Here is a 24035-nt window from a genome sequence, read left to right on the forward strand (position 1 = left end):
CAGTTTGGATGCTCACCTTATTAGACCCGGAAGGAGGTGGGAGGTCCTTGGACTTCCCAAAGGGCAGGGAACCCTGACTGCTCTTCGGGCTGATGAGGGAGGGGGACTTAATTGGGAGAGGGGGAGGGAAATGGGAGGCGGTGGCGGGGAGGAGGCAGAAATCTTTAATAAATAAATTAAAAAAGATTTTATCATTCACGGATCTTCAATGAAAGGAGTATAAAGCACAATATTCAAAGTAAATTTAACATAAGAGAAAATGTGAAATGGAGTAAAGAACTATGCTAAAATAATAATAAAGCTAATTTATCAGATAAATTAATTCCTCTAAAATGATACAAATTACAACTCTTTAGACATCGGGAATGTGGAAATCCAAGCTACACGGAAAAGTGGAGTATGGTGGTGTATACCTATAATCAGGGCTTCTGTGAGACAGAGACAAGAGGATTGCTGCAAGTTCAAAGCCAGCCTAGTTTCTTAGAGAGTCTCACCCTGTCTCATATAAAAATAAAACTAAAACACAAACAAAAACAATGGTATTGAGACCCTACTTCATCCTGTTCAGAAAGGCTATCATAAAGAAAAGAAAATACTGGTGTGTGTGTGGGGGGGCATTTCTTCACTTCCTATGCCAGGAGTGAGAGGGGTGTGGAACCACACTGACAAACTGAAACTGAAACTCATGCCCTAATTCTATTGGTCCACCCAAAACCTGGTGCTTGTGTTACTCCACACTAGGAAGCAAATTTATAAAGAAGATATGTTGTTTATTTGCACTGAGGTTTTATTTAGTCATGATAATGAATGAAATTATGTTATTTGCAGAAAAAAAGAGACTCTAGCTTCTCAAAGTCAAGTGTTGTATGTTCTCTCTCACATGTGGAATCTAGGGGACAAAAAAAATATCCTGAACATTATGGAAGTGGGACCCGAAAGGGTATGCAAGCTGGTAAAGCCCCCTTGGATGTCAGTGTGGCAATTTCTCAGAAAATAAGGAAACAACCCTTCTCAAGACCCAGCAATACCACTTTTGGGTATATATCCAAAAAATGCTCAATCGTGCCACAAGGACATGTGCTCAACTATGTTCATATCAGCTTTGTTTGCCATAGCCAGAACCTGGAAACAACTTAAATGCCCCTTGACCGAAGAATGGATAAGGAAAATGTGATACATTTGCACAATGGAGTAAACACAACAGAAAAAAAAAACAAAAAAATGACAGCTTGAATTTTGCAGGCAAATGGATGGAACTAGAAAACATCATTTTGAGTGAGGTAACCCAGATACAGAAAGACAATTAACACATGTACTCACTCATAAGTGATTTTTAAACATAAAGAAAACCAGCCCACAAATCACAATCCCAGAGAACCTAAACAATGAGGACCCTAAGAGAGACATACATAGATCTAATCTACATGGGAAATAGAAAAAGACAAGATCTCCTGAGTAAATTGGGAGCATGGGGACCTTGGGGGAGGGTTGAAGAGGAGGGAGAGGTAGGGAGGGGAGTTGAGAAAAATGTAGAGCTCAATAAAAATAATAATAAAACAATTCAAAAGGAAAAAAGAAAGGGTAGTTGGGGTGCATATGACAGAAGTACATTATATGCTTGGAAATGCCATAATGGAAATCCTTACTTTACATTTAGTGTGCACTAATGAAAACTGAAGTTATTACAACAGATATACAATATCATCACAAAAAGTAAAATAACCATAAATAAGGATCTAGAATTTAAATTGAATAAGAGAATAAAAATGACTTATGCAAAGTCATTAAAATATCAACCAAGGTAAGTGATACTGATAAAAACTGAAAATTATTTATTGTCTAACATCATAATTTAATAGACTATCTTGTTAACTAAAAACGATGGGCTGGAAGTAGCTCCAGATTTCGCCTTTCATTCTGTCTCTGGGAGGAGAGAGAAAGAATCACACTGACAAACTAAATCACACTCCCAAGTACTAACTCCACTGGTCCACCCAAAGCCAGATGCCTCTGTTGGTCAACCCAGTCATATACTGACATCATAAGTACAACACGCTGAGGTAACATGTGTAAAACCTCTGCAAAAAAGGAAACTGAGTCACCCTCAAGACCTTACTCAATCCTTTAACAGTGTTGATATTTTTAGTTGTGTGTGGCAATGTGGTGACAGGACCTATTATCTTGTATGGTTTATATTTGAAAACCTATCTGGCAGATCTGAGGAGAAGTGGCACGCTAACTCAAGTAGTATTTAACTTAGCAGCCAGGGATAGGGAACATTTGAATGTCCCAGGATTCTTGGAGCCATCTAAGCAATGGTGTGGAGATCTCAAATTGAGAATTACATTGAATATTATAAGTCATTTCCTACCTATTAGGGGAAGTACTGAATTCTAAAGAGGCCCTTTAGTAAAATGTCATAAACCAAAAGAGAGAGAAAAAGACTTAAAAATTAATTAAATCGAACTTTGGCTGCAAAAACATGATGCTTACTGAAAACAAACATGCAAAATCATGCTTGCAGTGATGGTGTATATTTAACACCTACAAATTCCTGATGGTACAGACTGCTGAGTGCCCATACGTCAGTGTGCTTGTTTAAGGAGTATCTACTGCTTCCTGGATAGCAATTCCTTTGGGGACAGTGACAAAGGAGGACAAATCGGAGGATCATAATGTGGAGATTTATCACCAAAGTACACCAAAACATGCAGGCAAATGGCAGCTCAGGGTAAATCCTGCTAGCGTGTACATTCACATCTCATATTGCTCTTCCAAACAACTTTTACTTCATGACACATCGTAAGTATAATTAAATGCTTACTATAGGTGAGTGAATATATGCAGATTCTTGAAGATTAATGCAGTTGGAATAGGTGAGCCAGCAGCCACAGGACCCTCTCTATCATCACAATAGGATAAAGGGATTCATAAAACCCAGAATCCTGTAATACATTTTCCTATATACACAGTTGAGGTGCTCTCCCTTGGTGTAGGAGGTCCTTCTTTCTAGGCATTGCTTGTATTGGTTAATGAATAAAGAAACTGCCTTGGCCTGATAGGGGCAGAACTTAGGTAGGTGGGGAAGATGGAACTGAATTCTGGGAGGAAGAAAGCAGAGTCAGAGACACCATGGAGCCTCCAGAATCAGACATGCCGAATCTCTCCTGGTAAGCCACAGCCACGTGGCAATACATAGATTAATAGAAATGAGCTAAATCAAGGTGTAAGAGTTATCCAATAAGATGTTAGAGCAAATAGACCAAGCAGTGATTTAATGAACAGTTTCTGTGTGATTATTTCAGGACTAAGCTAGCTGGGTGGCCGGGTTGAACAAGCGGCCCTCTCCCTTGCAACACTGCTTTTTTTATAAATCAGTTCCTGAATTTTTCTGTATATTTGAGATATTGAAAAACTTCTGAAAAGAAGTCTGAAAAGAAATATACTTTTAGTGCCTTCAATTAAAAAAGGTTCTCAGCAAATACAAGTTAGACAGAAGTGGAGTAACAATGAGCTTCACTCTAAGCAGGATGAAGGAAAACGTGCACTTTGTGAGGCTTCAATTCTTCAGTGCGGGAGCCCTAGAATTTCAGTTGAACCAGTCTGCAGGAAAATGTCCTGACGGGTCTCCTCGTGGTTAACAAGGGCTACAGGTAGGAATCTATGTGACTACCCGAAGAAGGCCATGCCCTACAACAGGTAGTGTTTAACTTAGCACGCGAAGGCTTGGATCCTGCTCTGCTGCTGTAAGGCATCTTGAACGAGTTCCCTCAGTGGAGATTGTTTCTTGTGAGCAGTCCCGAGGCTGTGAGAAAAGCTCACGGTGTGGGGAAAACTCATGCTGAGAGTCCTACTAAACTCATTTTTGAGGCACACAATACTGGACCACTCTTCTTAGCAAGAAGCAGTCATTCTGGGATATCATTGTGACAGCTGCCCTCCCTTCTCACCTTTTGCCTTGTATCCTCACAGCACAGCTGGATGGTATTAAGTTTACCCCTTGAGATGTCATCTCCCAGAGGAGGGGATAGATGTACTATGTCTATAGAGATACAGATAGAAAGACAGAAGTCATACAAAAGAAAGAGAGAGGAAATGTAGCCAAGACCCAGAAATACCACAGAAGATGAACAAAGTGCAACCTCAGAGAGGACTTTCCCAAATATGGGAGGAACAAGTGGCTGTGGCATGAACTGGGAGCAGAGAAAAGAAGCTGCAATCGCCGAGTAGGTGTGGTGACAGGTCTCAAAGAAATCTGCCCTACCAAGCTATTATTTCTTCCAGGAATTTCAGTGAAATTAAACTCTTGATTGACAGATTGTTTTCTTTAGTACCAACTTTTAGCTCACTTCTGCCCTGACAAGTCACACACCAAGCTGAGGGGAAAGGTGAGCGTGGGTTTATCTTTGTATCTTTGTACATGAACCATCACCGAAAACTAGAACTAATCCAGGCAGGAAAAAAAAAAAACCCATAGGAGCCAATGCATTCATTCATCATATTGTAGGTATAGAGAAATTCATCTGTCAATACCAAGGAATTTGTGGTATAATTTGACAGACTTCTAGTTAAGATCAATTATTCCATTTCATAAGGCAGAAACAAGGGGTTTGCGGACATTTTAGGAAAATATATTTGCTGTTGTAATTGCATGTTTATTTCTCAATTCTCCTTGTTATCTACAGCTAAAAGAGTAGCATCAACTGTGAACGTGAAACAGTAGCTGGGGGGATGATGTTCGCTTTCTGCTGAGGGAGAAGCCCAAGGGGCTGGAGATGCTGTACCTTTAAGTGACATAAATTGATGGTGGATATGGCTCATCAAAAATGTAAAGAAAGTTGAATGAATAGGGCCCAAGGGAAGAAGAAAGCAGGGTATTTTAGAGGAACAGGAAACTCATTGAGAGTTTTATTGAACTGAATAAATTTATGATTTTCTTCTCATTCTACAACTTCTGAAACACCGACACAGAAAATACCGAAGACAATCACTGGGTTAGGTGGCTTACTGAACAGAAAACCAATGACTGCTTGGTAAAATTAAAGTCTGTTCAAGGGACATCTGTACATTCGGATCCTTCTCTGTCTGCTTTCACCTTTATTGCTGTATCAGCCATGTGTTGAGAATATTTCCCCATCGGTGTGAGGACCAGAGTACCCCCATGCACTGTAGTCGGCCCGTGTACCCTGGGGCAAAGGCATTTCCTGCACAAAGAACTTGGGGCTTAGTCAACAGCTGAAAAGCAAAGACTGTTTTCTCACCACAGCAATTTCGACCTGCTATCAGATTCTGCAAATGTGGCAACAGATAGGACACTCTATTATCTGCAAAGGTTGCCGATGCCTGTGTGCTGAGCCCAGGAAGGTCAGAGGGAAGGGAGACAAGGTAACTGTGATGGCAGGATTCTAGAAGACGACCCCAGTGATCCACATCCTATGGAATCCTTCACCTTATGGGAAATTCAGAGAGATCAACACCAATCTTTCTTCTAAGGCTAGTTCAGCACATATAGAATTTTTATCAAAAGTAGGTGTTTTCACTTTTAACAGAGTAAGAACATTAGGCTTTTAATTATAAGTATTAAGTGAATATCATTTATATTTGTGGACCATGTTTTCCTAACACAAAACTATTTAAAGTGACAAAAAACCCTTTTGTACCGTGGCCAATTAAATAACAACATTGCTCATATTTCTCAATTTTTATTATGCTGTCCCATGAATCTGATTTCATTTCATAATACTAATTGACCATCTTTACAATGTGTCAATTAGTATTAAAATGCATTGCAGACCGATACCAGTGGTTAATTATAAATACCACCATTAGATATAGTCCCTTCCCTATGATGTCCATGACACTTTTAAATCCAAATTAGAACAGTCATGGGAAAGGATTATACATTAGTCAATTCCATCAGCTATAAAAGACTTCAAGTTGCTGTGGAATTTGGCTTCATTTTCAAGAGGCGAGGAGGAAGATCATCTCTACCTTCATTAAGAACTCTAAACTAAACTTCAATTTTCTTCTTTACAAGGGTTGGTACCTTAGTTTTTCCTTATAATATACAGTTTTGTGTAGGCGAAGTTTGAAATTGTCATTAACATATTTTATCTGATTATAGTAGATGATATAATACTTTCTAAGCATGGTAGCAAGTTTAAAAGGGGGGGTTAAGAAATTAATTCATTCACCCTTTTCAGCCCATAGACGTTTATTAGATTTCATCCACGGCACCTAATAAATCTCAAGTGTTGCGAAGAGTTTATTGCTCATCCACAAAGAGACAGACAGAACCGCAATAAAGGTGTGTTGGAACTGTAATAAGAATTCTACACAAGTCACCATGGTTACTGAGAAAGAAGAGTTCAATTAACTATGCATGAGCTGCTCACACAAGACTTTACACAGGAGGAAAAAAAAAGGATAGTGGGGCCAGCATCAACAACCAAGGGCATCTTCATCAGAAAGGACATGGATGTGGTTCAGTGCGACTGAAACACAATATGCTCGCTTCTAAACATTTGCCACCATGTGGCATTTCCCCTTTATCTGAGCCTCTCTGTTCCTTTAGACTGGAGTCCCTGAGGTCAAAGGTTCCTTTTGTGACCTCTGCAGCCATCACAGGACCTAGTCCACAGTTTGGGTGAATGTTTATTGACTGATATATAAAAATTGTAAGTAAGTGGATGAATACAGTATCTAAGGCTGAGAAACACTAAATTGCTATGTCATCATTCTGAATGATAGTTTCCATAATTTTCCCAATTATATCTCTGAGCTTTCATAATGCCATTTAAAAGAGAAGAAAATATCACATGAAATTAACTTTTCTTCTCTAAGCATTTATGGAGGGTAATTATTGATCACTAACCACTTTTATCAGTATTATTTTCTCCTCAGATGCCTTCCATACCAGCATGCCACTGAAATTTCTCTCTTAAAGATCACAGGAGTCCACAGTTTTGGCACACAGTATAGCTACTTCAGTCCCTGTCTTCTTGAACTATAACCAGAGAGCTTCCAGCTCTGCACACCCGTGATGCTTTCTTCTGCTTCTGCCTTCATTTAGGTTGTCTTTACTCTGCAATTTTTACACACACACACACACACACACACACACACCACCACCACCACCACACCACACAACATCAACACACCAACACGCTCTCTCCCCAACACACACCTTCCTAGCTTCACACCTAGCTAACTCCTGGGCATTCACTCTTAACTTTGCATCTCTTATGTCCTCCACAGGCCTCCCCTGCTCTGCCTGTCCATAACCCGCATGGTGTCATTGCACTTACTAAAGAGCTCACCCCAGATACCTTCTGTCATGTTGTCAATATGATTAATTTACCCCTCTGCAACCTGTGGGATTTTCCCAGGAATTGATACACCTTTGTTTCTCTGGCTCACTCTAAAAAGAACTTAGCAGGCAGAACAAGCAGGTTTGTGTGCATGTTTGTGCATGTGTGTGTGCCATAGGTTTTCTTATTGTTATTTGTGGCAGATATTCAATATATTAATTATAAGAACAAAAATATTAGGGCAGTAAACTACAGGTCTTTGTGATAAAGTGGTTTTGTTTCAATTGATTTGGATGATGGCGAAAGTTCTCAATGCTTCTTTGTCAGTGGGAGCACCATGGCCAAGAAACGGATAGCTGTAATCGGAGCTGGCATCAGTGGCCTGGGAGCCATCAAGTGTTGTTTGGATGAAGATCTGGAGCCAACCTGCTTTGAAAGAAGTGATGACATTGGAGGCCTGTGGAAATTTCAAGTACATTTGCGTTTTATTTGACTTTAAATATGGTTTCACTAAGATAGCTGTAACAATCTGGTTAGTTTCATTAAATGAAACATACAGGATGTCACATAATCAGTCATTTAGTGACTCTAATCTTTGTGCTTACGTCAATTATTGAGGAAATTTGTCAACTTCAGATGAGGAATAAAATTTGGAAGATTGTATTCAAAGCAGCTGAAATCCCGTGTGACCCTCACAGATAGTAGTAAAGGAATGGTGGCTATAGATTTTTTTTAACTGTTTCGATGTGCTGTACTTATTCAAAGCTAAGGGTGCTGTAGATTTGAGAGGTAGGACAGACTGGTGGTTCATTGATGGCCTTCCTTCTACTATATAATTATGTAATTTCATATTCTGTCTTGTGGTAATATCTGTATGATACTCTTTCTTAAATATCCCAGAGCACCACAGTATAGGGATACAGATCAGTGTGTGTAGATCTGTCTCTGTCTGTCTGTCTGTCTGTCTGTCTCTTTCTCTCTATGTATGTGTGTATATATGTGTATGTATGTGCATGTGTGTGTGTGTGTGTTTTACGGGGCAGTGACTATTTTTCTCTGAGTTCTAAATAGCAAGGGGCGCACTGTTTTCAAGGGTGCTAAATGCTGAATAGGTTCAAGTTTCTAAGTGAGCATCTTCTTTTGGTGCTTCTCTCATTTATTGGATGTGCCCATGAAACTCAGGACTTTCCATCAATGCTTTCCAGTTCTGGAGATCTTACAGAACTGTTTTGCTCACCAGTCATGGATGGCCCTTAGAGGGTCTTCCTTGACGAAATAAATTTCTTGTATTGTTCTTGGCTTTTATCCCCACTCGGGGAATATAGCAACCATTTAATTGTGAGACTTCATTCCTGTGGACAGTGGTTGCTCTGGCAAAGTAGTTAGCATGGCTATCTCGCAGGGATCTCCCTTCCATTCCCTGAAACAAAGAAGTATCCAAAGAGCAGCCTTGCTCATCCCAAATACCTTCTGACATATTGTTGATATGATTCATGTACCCCTCTGTAACCTGTGGGATTTTTCCAGGGATTGACACTCGATTTATAAATAACAATATCTATGTTATTTCTTTTTAAAGAGTTCATTCATTCAATGAATTTTTTGAATACTTACTTGTACAAGGCACTTTTACAAGTAACAGAATATACTAACAAATATGAGTACAAAATTCTCAACATCGGGGAGCTTAAACTCTAATACAAGATAAAGGAAAATAAAATAGTGTAGATAGCAGCAATAAGCAAGCATATTGCAAAAAGTACAGCAGGATCTGAGTCTTGGGAATATAACCTAAGTAAGAGGCCACAGATAACCTCAAGATAAGTGGTTTGGAAACAATGAATTTTTAAAAAGGCAAGGCTGGGGAGCATCTGAAAAGGGGTTTAGAGGGAACTTGGGGTGCAGAACTGTGAGGTAGAGCATGGCTCACTTGGCAGGGAGAACCAGCAGGCTGGTGCAGCTGGCTTAGTGCCCAAGCGGGGGGGGGGGGGGGGAAGCTAGGCTATGCTTCTGAGGAATGCATAAAACTGGGTTTTGTCAGTGGGTATAGACTGTAGTGAAGATTTTGACAGAAACTGAGAAGAAAGAGAAACATTCTTACGTTGTAGAAGGACCATCCTGCTGTGTTGAGACTAGAGCAATGGAAAGGCTTAAAAAGTATATCTAATTTCAAAGATAAGGCAGACATGATATTATATCAAACTGAATCAAGATTCATGAGAGGACAGCAAGTTGTTTAAAATATGATCATATATATGTATCATATATGCTAGTGTCTATTACATTTCTCTTAGCAGTTTTTATCATATATATATATACACATACATGAATGATAACTATATGTGTTTATAAGTTCATGACTATTATATATTTTAATTGATAGCTCATTCTTGTTTCTAAAGAAGAATATTTACTGTACAGTGCATGGTATTGGTATTATTATTACTATCTTTTGGTTAGAGCTGGTACATGGAACTTCCTGAGCCCCAGCTAGACCTGGAGTGTGGAGACTGTAGACATGGGTAGCGTCTGGGAGTGCATTTGCCCTTCCCATTTGTGTAGCATTTATGGCTACTAGCCCCCCAGCTTTTGTTTGTCTTAACTGTATTTTAGTTTCATACTTAAGGAAATTTTTATTGGGATTAGAAATAATTTTTGATTTGCCATTTGAAAAACAATATTCTCTTTTCTGACATCCATTATTCTGATTGAGAAGTCATACACAGGATTTTTGGTTGGTCTGATATGATTCTTTCTCTAGGAAACACAGGATCTTGGGAGAAAACATCAGTAAATGTTTGACAATGTATAAAAAGCAATGTTCCACTTTTAAAAATACCTGACATCACTTAAAATGTTTTATTACCTTGTAATTATGAAGTTTGTTGCAGTGAGGGGTTTTCTCTTGTAGAAAAATCCGTCAGAGAAAATGCCGAGTATCTACAAATCCGTGACCATCAACACTTCAAAGGAAATGATGTGTTTCAGTGACTTCCCCGTTCCTGAGCATTTTCCCAACTACATGCACAACTGCAGACTCATGGACTACTTCAGAAAGTACGCCAAGCACTTCAGCCTTCTGCCTTACATCCGATTTAAGGTGCAGTGTTGCGTCCTGTGTATATGTGCATGCATGTGAGCAAAGACGCTCACCTGTGCATGCGCAAAAGTACCTCCTGGTTCCCACACATGAAGAACAGGTCATCAGTGAGCATCCACGTCAGGAAACCATCACAGGTTGAAGTCTTTTGACAATTTCAGTTGAATGTGAGGCTGGAAGACTTTGCTCATCAGAACTTGGTCTGGTCGTGCATTGTGGTGGCAAGTCCTCCTTATCAATTCCAAATGTCTGAGGATTTAGAATAATGTTAGTAGAGATTGAGCCAAATCAGGTTGCTTACAAAACAAGAAGCAGGCTCATGTAAAGAATATTTTATTTCCTCACTAAAACCTAAACACACAAACCCATTTTCATCTTGTAATGAAAATTTTAATTCCCTGAACTTCAAAATGCCGGCCAGAGGTAAAGGGATAGGCCTGTCCTAAGGAATGAAAAATGTGAAGAAATATCTCCATGAGTATCCTCCCTAGGAGGATATGAATGCTGTGGCGCCAGCCACTCCAATGTTTCATAAAGCCTCAACTGTTTCTGTTTCTATAAAAGAGTATGTCTGTAACAGAATTTCCCCAATATGTTGAAAATACACCCAACACTGAAGCTACTGTGGAAGGAACAGGAACTATATTGTAGTGAATGCCTTAGCTAAGTGTCCCATCGGGGTTTGTGGGACTCGGAGAGGAGGACTCGGCAAGAACTATCAGCTGAGTCACCTGTGTTTCCTTCTGTGTTCCCTTCTCAGACCCAAGTGAGGCATGTGCGGAGGCGTCCAGACTTTGGAGTCAGTGGACAGTGGGATGTGGTCGTGGAGACGAATGGCAAACAGGAGAGCCTGGTCTTTGATGGGGTTCTGGTCTGTAGTGGCCATCACACAGACCCCCACCTGCCACTCACATCCTTCCCAGGTGTGTCATAGAGAACCTGCTAGAAAGGCATTTTCCAAATAACTTACAGGTAGAAATGAGTGGGTGTAAATGCTACTAAGTTTCATGAATGGACATAAATGTTACTAAGTTTCATGAATGGGTATAAGTATTATTAAGTCTCATGAATGGACATAAATGTTACTAAGTTTCATGAATGGGTATAAGTATTATTAAGTCTCATGAGTGGGCATAAATGTTATTAAGTCTTATGAGTGGGCATAAATGTTATTAAGTTTCGTGAGTGGGCATAAATGCTACTAAGTTTCATGAATGAGCATAAATGTTATTAAGTTTCATTAAGTTTCAGTGACTTATCCCTGGTGTCCCTCAGTAGCAAAGTGCTCCTTCTCTGTTAACAGGACAATGTAATCCATTGAAATACAAAAACAGGCAAACACAATGACCCATGCTCTCCCCCTTATTAGCATTGCATCCAGCTTCTAATGACTAACAGAAATCAGCCCACATTCAAATGGTAGTAGTTTTGTCAACATATTTGATCTCAGTCTATTCCAGAGAAAGTGTAATTAATAAAAATGAGGGACAAATGACTAGCAAGCAGCTGGCACGTCCACACACTTAGAAATCTTAGCATATGGGGAAGAAGCTTCAGTGCATTTATTTTTCATGAGTTCATTTTTAATTTTTATTTTATTGGTAAAATATAATTACTCATTCCCCCTCCCTTCCTTTCTTTACTCCAACCATGATATATACAATATATATGATTTAAGGGCTGGCCACATAGTATTGGATAAACAATCAAAGGGTATTTTCCCTGGAGAAGACTATTTCCCTGACTCTCAGCATTTCTTACTCAACTGTAGTCTAGGTGTATGTGTGGGAGGATAAAATTTCCCTCTTCCATATCTTAGCTTCTCATTGACCTATAAAACCAAATGGACAGCTTGCTGCTCCCTTGTAGTTCTATGTGGTAAGATAGTATCCATCTCAAGCCGGGGTGTTTTAGCTCCACTGTCTCCCCTGACTAAATCCCTCCTCTGACTTTTGACTTGCTTGCTCTCTCTTTCCATCAAATTACCACCAGGAATCAATTAGAAAATACTTTAAGTTTCAATTCCTTTGTATGGTGCCCAAGAAACCGCTGTGGAAAATGGAGACACAGTAAATGAGATTGCTTTAAAATGGTTGTTCAAAATTCTGAGTGAATTACAACAGGTGTATAATCATTTTGCACACTAACACAAGTATTTACAAAATGAAGGCCCCTGTTTTTTTTTAACATTATATGCAATATATTCAGGAAAGCATTTCCAGGTATGAAATAATCTACAGATTACGCATCCCTTGAGCTTCCTTAAATATGAATAGCATTTGGGGACTATGTGTGATCTTCAGCTGCCTGGCCCAGATTTCATTTCTTTCTCTTTCAGGTTGTTCAGAATGTAACTTTCTTATATGTGTCAATATGTAAAAGTCCTCCTCATAATGACAAATAATCTTCTTCAACCACAGGCATTGAGAAGTTTGAAGGCTGTTATTTCCACAGTCGGGAATACAAAACTCCTGAGGACTACATAGGAAAGAGAATCATCGTGGTTGGCATTGGGAACTCCGGGGTGGATATTGCCGTGGAACTTAGTCGAGTGGCAAAACAGGTTTGTTGGTGATTCTTAACTTCACCAGAGGAACCCTGTGCATTTGTAGAGTATCACCCTAAATGTAAGTTTGGTTTAAGAAGGGCCAGAAAAAAAAATGTAGAGAAATCCATGGACTCACTTCAAGATGTTTAAAATCATGCTGAGTACAAAATGAAAGCAAAATAATCCCCTAAACTACCAATGGGAATAGGCATGCAAACAACTCCCAAGCACCCTAAGGGAGCACTAGAATGGATTTGATGACTTTGATTCTTCTTGGTAGGGTCTTCTTGGTAGGGAGAATATGGGCTATTTGTCTTCTGGGTCTGGGTTACGCTCACCAAATATTTTCCACAGATTTATTTTAAAGCAAACAATACAGACTGTGACAGCAATATGACAATTGACTTACGAATTCAAACCCTTATTAACATATGAAATACAGCTAGGTCAATATCCAGGAAAACTTTTTAGCATGGTATTGCGAACTGCATTTAGTTTTCATGAATAAATTTGGTGTCATATAGACAGCTCTTTTCTGGGTTTAGTAAAAGTTCTGGAAAAGCACCGCACAGTGGCCACGGCACAACGCTTGTCCACCAGTTCTCCAGTGGTCCACACTCTCCAACAGGGTGATGACTATCACTTGAACAGTACAACAGGCTGTAATTACCCTTCCACAGGTATTCCTCAGTACCAGGCGAGGATCGTGGATTTTACACCGCGTTTGGAATAATGGATATCCCATGGACAGTTCCTTTTTCACTCGGTTCCATAGCTTCCTCCAGAAAATATTAACCACAGCAGCAGTAAATAAATACCTCGAGAAGATACTGAACTCAAGGTTCAACCATGCACACTACGGTCTGCAGCCACAGCACAGGTGACAAACATGGGGCTTGATGTGGGTAATCGTATGTAGGTTTGTGCTTTGAAGGCAACTGAGCTTTTGACTCCTGATTGACCTCATGCCCTTAGGACTGTAAACCACTTAGATTTGTATAATGTACATTACTGAAGGCAAGTGCACATGTGCTTCTTGGCACCGCTTGTATATTCTCATCCATTCATCAATCAAAAAACACTTGACTGCTAGACACCAAAACTTTGGGCAAAAGGCAAATACAATGCTCTTCCCTTCCATAGACATCAACTGTGGAGAAGAGAGAAGACTCAAACACAGGTTTGAGCAAAGCAATGTGAGATGAATGTCAGAGACATTGTGAATTTTGTTGAGGTTGGGGTAGACGTGTCAGGGAAGCCTGCAGGGAAGGGGAGCTGTCTAAGGTGCCCTTCCTCTGCAGGATCACCCCTGTAATTCCAGCTCTTATCCCACGGTAGTGTCTCGGTTCAGAAATCATCAGTAGCTTCCAGTTAATAAGCAAAAGATGGAGTGGGATTAAGACTAAGTAGAGTTAAGAAAATAAAAGAAATAAAATGAAGAAATATTACTCAAACAAGTTAGGTGCCTGAGAGTTCACTCGTGGGATACTTATCCTCAAGTTCATATATTAATGATATGTCACAACGGTGCCATCAGGGGTGACTGAGAGTAGATGGTGTCATGAGGATGAGGCTCCTAGGAGGGCTTAGGAGTTTTACAAGAGGAAGATAAACTAAGTTAGAGGTTTGGCTCTGTCTTCCTGTGTGGTGGCCTATGCCACTTCAGACTGTGCAGTGTCCCCAACAGCAAGAAGATACTCACTAGGTGTGACTTGTGGACAGTAGCTCTCCAGACCTGATCTAAGTCAATAAATGTTATATTTTTTAATAAATGATATAGTGTTCTAGCAAAGGTAAACAGATAAGTCAACAAATGCTATATTTCTTATACGATTATTTATGGTCTTCAAGGGTTTGTGAGTGTGTATGTGTGTGTGTGGTGTGTATGCTGTACATGTATGTGTGTATGACTGGATGTAGAGGTCAGAGCTTGATGCTAGATATACAGTAAAATTGCTCTTCATCTTATTTTTTGATAAAATCTCTCACTGTGTATTTTCTCATCCATTCAGCTAGACTAGCTAGACAGCGTGTCACAGAGCCTTCTTGTCTCCTCCTTCCCACTGCTGACAAGACAGTTGTACACTGCAATGACCAGGTTGTTATGCAGATGCTGGGGCTCAAACTCAAGTCCTCGTTCTTATATAGCTAGCACTTATGGACTTAGCTATCCTGCCCCCTGACTACCTTAAACGTTTCAGTAGATGGTACAAAAGAATGTGATATGTATGTTATGTTCACTCAAAAAATATTAACGATCTTCTATTATGCTGTGAATGAAAACATTGTGCTCTATGGAAGAAGATGAGAACATTTTTAAAACTATAGTGTCAGGAGAATTATAAAGGACATGAATAATGAATATGACAGACTGTCTAGGGTAGAATGGATGGATAAACTAACAGAATGATCAAGGAAGCAATTTTTAGGAGTGATGTTTAAGCTAAGACTTAAAGAGCAAGAAGGAGCCACCATGAGAAATCATCCAGGAAAGAAGGATGTACATAGGAGGATTCTCAAGCAAAACACCTCTGAGCTAGGAAAGGTCTGGGTGCAAAGTGAGGAACAGAAGAGAGCCAGCACTCTGACAATGTCAGGGAGAGGACCACAGAGGCAGAAGCCAAGGCACGTATGTCTGGAGCATGGAAAATGGATTGTGTCCATTTTTTAAGACGATTGCATAATTTTTAATGTCTCTAACTCCCTTTGCTCTACACGTACAGTGAGACTGTTACTATAGTGAGGCAAATCAAAACATCCAGGATCTCACGTAGACCTAGTTTGGCAAAAGCACCTAAATCCATAGTGCAATAGTATTTATTGTTGGTTATAGTCCCTATGCTGTGGGTTTGAACCTTAACTTGTTCGTTCTGCACATCTGTGACTTTCTATCCTCTGACCCACATCTCTCTAAGTTCTCCTCCACCCTAAAACCTGCCATCAGCCACTGTATACTACTCATTTGACTTTTCTACATTCTACTTGTAAGCAATATAATATAATATTCTTTATTATATTATATCTGATGTATTTCATATAGCATACTATTTTTCAGGTTCATTATACTGTGGCAACTGGCAATGTTTTCCTTTTCCTTCTTTATTTATTTTTAAGAATTTTGTATAATGTATTTTGATCACATTCACCCTCCCAAATTCATACCAGATATACATATCCAATACACATCTAATGTGTTATTTTTAAATCATCAAGACCAATTTGTGCTACCCATGTACTGTTTGATGTCAGCCTTTTAAACTGAGGTTCCTATGCCTACTAGGCAAGTGCTCTACCACCAGTTTCAAGGCTGGAATAGCATCCCATTGTACATCTATACCACAGTCATAGATCATATAAAAAGAGAGAGAACGAGACAGCCAGAGAGATGTATATCACAGTTACTTACCCTGATGTAGCTACACTTGGGTTCTGTTTTGACTTTTTGGTTAGTGTGAATGAGACTACAATGAGCATGGAGTAGATGTTTTGAGGGCACTGATTTCATCTCTTTGGGTATATACTAAGAGTAAGGATTAGAGGGCATCTGATAATACTATCTTTGTAAATGTCCGGAGCTAGGAGGCAAAAGGATCCATTAAGGATTTACACAGTATGTCAGTCTTTCTTCTCCATAGGTCAGATAAGTACATGAAGATCAATTTTAAGGATCGCAAAGGTAACACTCTAGTGCACCCTAGGGAGAGCTTGGTATGTGATGCTGGTTAAAGGCAGCATCAGTTCTTCCTGACGTGGTACCCTAACACCGACGAAGTGGGGAAGAGGAGTAAGCTGAGTCCATCCTGAGGCCATCATGCCCAAGAAGGAGGACACAGAAAAGCTTTCTCTGGATAACTCGGCAGGGACGGGATGTCTGCTGGTGTCCTTGTCTTAGCTCACAGAATTGGCCCACTGACCTTGTACCTTCTGCAGAGGAATCACCCAGAGGAGCCTTCAGTAGCCAAGGAAGCTTGTAGGAAGTGTCAAAAGGAAAGCTCCTCTCATATGTCAATAACCGGAATTCAGACTGAAGAAGATTCCAGAAATTGAGGCAGGTGCCAGGGAGATTGAATGGAGAAGAGAAGTCAGCTTGCATGAAAATTTGAAGCAATCTTTAACAAAGCCAAGGCTTCAGGGAATCCTTTAGTCATTAAAAACGTCATTTCCCAATTAAAAGCCAAAGCAGATAGATAGCAGGAAAAATGTTTACTAGAAAGATGAGAGACAAGAATGGAGAGGTGATGCAGAACTTAAATAAGGAGGAGAACAAATGACTTTTCAGGTTGAAAGGGGGGTGCTGGGTTCCAGGATACAGTTCTGACACCACATGTACACAGAGATACCCCTCAGGTAAGCCCCTCGGTCACATCTTTTCCTCTGTCCTGGCTGAACTATACTAGTCAGCCACATTTTTTGTCTCCTGCAAGTTAGCTTGAGACTGAGCCTTGAAAAACCACAGGCATTTATGAAGGTCTCTACGTCTATTCCTAAAACACCAGCAGGAACTAACCTCAGCCTTAAGTCAAATTCTTAAACCCATCTACAAACTCCGTAGCCTGGCCTGCTCACTGGGGCACACCTAGGTATGGTATCCCTTGTCTTGTCCCACCAGGGCACACTGCAGCCTCCGGTGACTTCCTCTAGTACATTCTTTGAGCATATGAGCCTATTTCTGTACTTCTTACTTTAGAATTCCACCCTAATACTTATTGGAGAAGTTTTGAGTGTCTCTAGTCCTAGCCTCTGCCAGATAAAACCCTTAGGTAAATTGTAGCAGAAAGATAACACAATCTGCCTTTTATTGATCTGCATATGTATAACATTGGTGAGTATAGTGCAATAGCATTTACAGATTCTGCTAGAAAATATCTCAGCCCCAGGCTTCTAAATCCCATAAGAAGAAAAGAAAGTCATGTGAGTTTGGTCCACAATAGAAAGCATCAGAGCAAGTACCTCAGAATAGAAGAAGGGGGAAAGGGGATGAGAGACATATAAATATTGATGTAAAATTAAATGTGTATAAAGGTAGATAGATAAGAAATGAAAACAAAAAGGAACCAGAAAGAAAGGGGGAGGAAGAAACAGAAGAAAAGGAAAGAAAGAAAGAAAGAAAGAAAGAAAGAAAGAAAGAAAGAAAGAAAGAAAGAAAGAAAGAAGGATGGATGGATAGATAGATGGATCGATCAAACAAAACAAGCAAGCTACAACTCTGGGGCCGGGTGGTCTACATGCTAATGAAGGAACACAGCGTAAGGGAAACATCCCTGAATATTCTGCCTCACCTTCATAAATTCAGTAGTGATGAGGGAATTCATATGAGCTAAGTAGGGGCAGAATCTGAGTTTTAATTCCCAGAACCTACATGAAATTAAAATTTAAAAGTCAGTCATGACCACATTTAGAAGGTGGAGCAAGTAAGTTCAGGGAACACAATGGCCAGGCAGCTTAGCCAAAACCTCAAACTTTAGGTTCGTGAGAGACCTTATCCCAAGGGAACTAAGACCTAGTATGATAAAGTTGGATGCCTTATATCCTCCCTTGACTTCTGCACACACACATACACACACACACACACACACACATGCACGCACATGCACCCGCACAAACTCCTGTGTTTGGAGGGAGACCTGATAAGGGAAGTTGCTAGCTTCAAACCTTCTTTCACACATTGCTTTCTCCTTCTTAGATTTGCTTAAATTTTCATTTTTCTGTACAGACCACTGAGTCAGCATCCCACCATCAGTGATGACCTTCCCAATCACATCATCTCTGGAAGAATCCAAGTGAAGCCCAACGTGAAAGAGTTCACGGAAACAGACGCCATCTTTGACGATGGCACGGTTGAGAAGAACATTGATGTTGTCGTCTTTGCCACAGGATACAGCTTTTCCTTTCCATTCCTTGAGGATCTGATTGCAGTTACTGACAACGAAGTGTCCCTGTATAAGCTGATGTTCCCTCCAGACCTGGAAAAGCCAACGCTGGCTGTCATTGGGCTCATCCAGCCCTTGGGCATCATCCTACCAATTGCAGAGCTCCAGTCTCGCTGGGCTGTGCGGGTATTCAAAGGTCTGTGAACAAAGGCCATGAAGGGGCCTGGCAGTTTGCTTAAAGTGAGCCCTCATTTCTCTTCACTCTAGCTTTCAGTTAAACATGCCCTTCCTTTTTGTTGTTGCTGTTGTTTTCTTTTTATTGACAATAGATTCTTTTCTCACATAATATATCCTGATTGTGAGCTTTCCCTCTACCTCCTCCAAGTTCCTTTCGGCCCCTCCCATCAAGACCCACCCCCTTCTCTCTCTTCTTAGAAAACAAACAGGCTTCTAAGGAAATATGATTATAATAAAAGCTAACACATCAAAATTGAACAAAACAAGCGAAGAGAAAAAGCCCAAGAGAAGGCACAAGAAACAGAGACCCATTTGTTCACTCACTAAGGAATCACATAAAGTCACTGAACTAGAATCCATATACACACACATGCCCATGACAACTCTCTCTCTCTCTCTCTTTCTCTCTCTCTCTCTCTCTCTCTCTCTCTCTCTCTCTCTCTCTCTCTCTCTCTCTCTCCCTCTTTCTCAATGTGTGTGTGTATGCCAAGGACCTGTATGGCAAAAAGAGAGAAGGAAAAATAAATAAATAAATTGATAAATAAAAAGATAATTTAAAAAGGATAAAGCCCTTTTCTCAACATTATGAGACAAGGAACCTCCAAAGAGTGGTCGAGTTTGTTGTCTATTGGCCATCTACTATTGGGCATACGGCCTACTCTTAAGAGTAGCTTGTTTTCTCAGTGAAATTTCCTTGGAGAAAACTAAATTTTTTGCAAGTAGTTATCAATTGGAAATTACTTCTGAGTTAGGGATGAGGGCATGTGTCTACTTCTCCTTTCATCTCCAGGGCCCCATCTTGTGAAAAAGACCTGTGTAGGCCCTGTATATGCAGCTCAGTCTCTGAGAGTTCTATGTGTGTCGATCTCATTGATTTAAAGGGTCTTGTTTTCCTGATGTCCTCCATCCCCTAAGGCCTCCTATTCCATGGGATTCCCTGAGATCTAGGGACTGGAGGAGAGCATTTGATGGAAACATCCCTTTTGAGGCTGTTCTAAGATCTCCCAATGCTCTGTATATTATCTGACTGTGGGTCTCTGTAATTCTTCCCAACTTCTGCAGAAGGAAGATTCTCTGATGATGGCTAAGAATGACCATAATCTATGATTACAATAGAATGTCACTAGGAATCATGTTATTGCTGTTTTTATTGGTTTGTTTGTTTGTTTTAAAAGAGTAGTATTTGATTTTACTCTAGGTCCCAGGCCATTTAACCTCAGGTTCTTGGTCGCTCGAGCAGTGTTGGGGATGGGTTCCATCTCATGGGGCGGGCCTTAAGTCAAGTCAGACAGTGGCTGATTACTCTTACAACCTTTGTGCCTCCATTGTATTAGCATATCTTAGCATATCTTGCAGGTAGGACTCCATTGTAGATTAAGGAGTGTGTGGCTGGGTTGGCGTTCTTTTCTCCTTTGGTAACATGCAGAGTACCTTTCTGTATGAACACTAGCACATAGTGGGTGAAGGCTCTAAGTAGGGACCAGTTTGATGTCTCTGTGTTCAATGAGTTTTGTGGGTGTTGTCTTCAACAATGGGGCCTTGCCATCAGGGTGTGGAAAGCAACCAAGAGTCTTGGATAAAGCTTGGATTATTTGGGAATTGCCATGGGAGTCCCTTAGCCAACAACTTGATAGATACAATGCAATCCTGGTACTAGAAGCTTCATTTGGTAACAAGAAGTAGACAATTGGGGATCTGTCTCCACATTATTTGGGAATTTTATTTATATTTGCTTCATATATGTCTATATTTTAGGAAGATTCTGCTATATTAGGTTTTCATAAAACCCCTCAAATGGTTCTTAATTTTAGTTATCTCTCACCATATCCCCTCCCTTGTCTCTCTTTCCTCCCTCTCCCATTCCAGCCATGCCCTCATGCATCCATCACTATCTGTCCCCTCAGTTCCTTTCTCTATACCTGACATCTGAAGTTCTAGGGATTGTAGCTTATCATTAGCTTAACAACTAATACCCACATTGAAGTGAATACATACCATATTTGTCTTTCTGGGTCTGGGTTAACTCACTCAGGATGAATTTTTTTTCTAGTTTCATTCATTTGCCTGCAAATTCCATGATTTCAATGTGTAAATTTACTACATTATTTTTACCCATTCTTCTGTTTTTGAGGGACATCTAGATTGTTTCCAGTTCATGACTATTATGAATAGGGCAGCAATGAACATGGCTGAACAAGTGTCTCTGTGGGAGGATGAAGTATCCTATGGCTATGTGCCAAGAGTGGTACAACTAGAATTTGAGGTAGATGATTCCCATTTTCTGAGGACCCACCACACTGATGTCCATGGTGCCTGCACAAGTTCACACTCCCACCAGCAATGGATGAGTGTTCTTATTCCACACCCCTGCCAGCATGAGCTGTCACTTGGCTTTTTGATCTTAGTCATTATTCCAGGTGTAAGATGGAATCTCAAAGTCCTTATGATTTGAGATGACTAAGAATCTGATGACTGAGGATGTTGAGCATTTCTAAAGTTTCAGATGCCCTTTTTATTTTTGCTAATCCTGATGGGTTTTTCACTTCCAGGGCTGAGCAAACTGCCCTCCATGAAGACCATGAAGGCAGACATTGCCCAAAGAAAAAAGGCTATGGAAAAACGGTAAATAAAAATGCAGTAAGAAGTGTTTGGAAACCTCAAAGGGATGACAGGCTTCTTAGTGTGAAATTCTAACTCAGTTCTCCATATCTGTCTCATCCTTCTCCATTCCCTACACCTTGCAATCACACAGCACAAAACCAAGTGCACATCTTTAGTCCTTTGGCTCAGTTCTATGGTGAATGAGTGTATACTTATCCCCTGCATATCTTATTAAGTCTGCAGTTACATTTTCCACTTCTGTCTCCATCTTTAGTTGTAAACGGAGACTGCTCATTTGTTCCCGGGTCTCCCAGACCTGAATAAACACACAGAAACTATATTAATTACAACACTGCCTGGCCAGTGACTTGGGCATTTTTTTTTCTTGGTTTTTCGAGACAGGGTTTCTCTGTGGCTTTGGAGCCTGTCCTGGAACTAGCTCTTGTAGACCAGGCTGGTCTCGAACTTACAGAGATCCGCCTGCCTCTGTCTCCCAAGTGCTGGGATTAAAGCGTGCGCCACCACCGCCCGGCTCTTGGGCATATTTTTTAACTAGCTCTTACATCTTAAATTAACCCATTTCTATTATTTTGTGTATCATCAGAAGGCTGTGACCTTGACGGTAAATCCAGGGAGGGACTGGAAGTTAAGTTCTCCATCCCATCTACATATCACACAGCTAAGTATTTAGCTACATCAAAATATTTTATTTTAAGTTCTTCAAGCCTTTCTCTGGCCTCCACACATATACACTACAGCACTTACACACACACACACACGCATGCACACACAAACACACACTAAGAAAATAAATACAAAAAAAATCACTTCTGAGAAAGGCATTTTAAAGACCACTCTGAACACGGTCTGCAGAAGAACATCCTGCTGTAAAAAACAGTTATTGTACATTGAGGGCGAAAGCATGGATTCTGTGTTCTCTTCAACAGCTGGGTGGTGCTGGGTTTCTCAAGGAAGCTCGCTCTCAGCTTCTTTACCTCTAAGGTAGAAATAGTTAAAGTTCCTGCCCAATCCTGGAAGCTGAGTCTTCCTTCCATATTCTGTCTCTGCTTTAGGTATGTGAAGACAGCCCGGCACACAATCCAAGTGGACCACGTTGAGTACATGGATGAAATTGCCACTCTGGTTGGGGTGAAGCCCAACCTGCTGCTCCTGTTTCTCTCAGATCCAAAGCTGGCCATGGAAGTTTTCTTTGGGCCCTGCACCCCATACCAGTACCGTCTGCAGGGTCCAGGGAAATGGGATGGAGCCCGGAGAGCCATCCTGACTCAGAGAGCGCGGATCATGAAACCCCTGAAGACCCGAAGTACTAGTGAGAACAATCACTCCAACTCAGGGCTCTCTTGGATAAAGATGGCACCAGTTGCCCTGGCATTTCTGGCTACGGGTTTAGCATACTTTAGATATATTTACCATGGTAAACGCAAGTGAATGAGTGAGTTGGGAAAACAAGTCCTCCACCTCTTCCCTGTAAATCACTACAAAGCCTTTAGAGAGTAGCATATGCCAGTCTCAGTTAACACGACTGTAGCCATAGAAATGTTTGGACAAGCGTTGCAAGCAGAAGAGCCCTTTAGAATGGGTGTGCATTAACTTCTGCAAACCATCTTGAATCACAAGGAGAGCTTCCACTTAAAGCAGCTTTGAGCCCATACTTAAGACTTAAGAGGCTTTTGCAGCCAAGCTAATCCTAACTGGTTCCATAAAAGTTAGTTATACTTACAGGGAGTCGATAAATATTAATTGTGCACTGATTATATTTTCCACTTAATAATTTTTCCTTCCAATTCATTCAGTCAACTTGTGTCAAGATGCAAAAGCATAAGAAAGCGTAGAAGTTTAAATATACGTCAGAATGTTTTGTATTTCAACTGATTAGAAAACAAAATTTGTTTCCATTCAAATTGTGATATTTAAAGAAAAAAGAAGAAGAATAAAATGGAATACATGCCAGAACTATCAATGAACTACTTTAACTTTCAGTATGCAGAAATACGTACTTGCTGTGCTGTATTTATTAAGGAGATTTCAGTAGCAAACATGAGTCCATGCTGTATAGAGATTTAACTAGCAAGACTGAGTCCATGCTGTACAGAGATTTAAGTAGCAAGTGTGAATCCATGCTGGCTGTCCATGTCACTTTACCTGGCTTTTAGACCATTCTTTCCCTAGTGGCTTCTTCACTGTCGGGATTCTAGGAGTGCCAGCAGGATCTTTGTCTCATTCCACCACCTATTATGAAGTGTTCCTAAGACTTCACCTCTGCCGTTTTGCTCTCCTGACTATAAAACTCAGAAGGACCATGGAATGGGAATGTTAAAACTGAAACCAGAGACTGGGGCGCATATGAA

The 24035-nt window shown here is 40.4% G+C and overlaps 1 protein-coding gene across 1 annotated transcript; it reads left to right on the top strand.

Annotated features, from left to right (window-relative positions):
- Positions 1-7647: 7647 nt before the first annotated feature.
- Positions 7648-23115, top strand: LOC130874131 (flavin-containing monooxygenase 5-like). The gene is made up of 8 exons (XM_057769124.1): positions 7648-7782; positions 10222-10410; positions 11171-11333; positions 12831-12973; positions 13639-13838; positions 18672-19024; positions 21615-21687; positions 22740-23115. The coding sequence occupies exons 1-8, from the start codon at positions 7648-7650 to the stop codon at positions 23113-23115; spliced, it is 1632 nt and encodes a 543-aa protein (XP_057625107.1).
- The last annotated feature ends 920 nt before the right edge of the window (positions 23116-24035 follow it).

This window comes from Chionomys nivalis, chromosome 5 (genome assembly GCF_950005125.1).
Source record: "Chionomys nivalis chromosome 5, mChiNiv1.1, whole genome shotgun sequence".
Lineage (NCBI taxonomy): Eukaryota > Metazoa > Chordata > Mammalia > Rodentia > Cricetidae > Chionomys > Chionomys nivalis.

Excerpts from the sequence above, each read along its gene's own strand:
- LOC130874131 (XM_057769124.1), top strand. The coding sequence starts at position 7,648 with ATGGCCAAGAAACGGATAGCTGTAATCGGAGCTGGCATCAGTGGCCTG. Across the intron at positions 10,411-11,170 it reads TGCCTTACATCCGATTTAAG|ACCCAAGTGAGGCATGTGCG; the intron begins GTGCAGTGTTGC and ends TTCCCTTCTCAG. Across the intron at positions 12,974-13,638 it reads TTAGTCGAGTGGCAAAACAG|GTATTCCTCAGTACCAGGCG; the intron begins GTTTGTTGGTGA and ends ACCCTTCCACAG.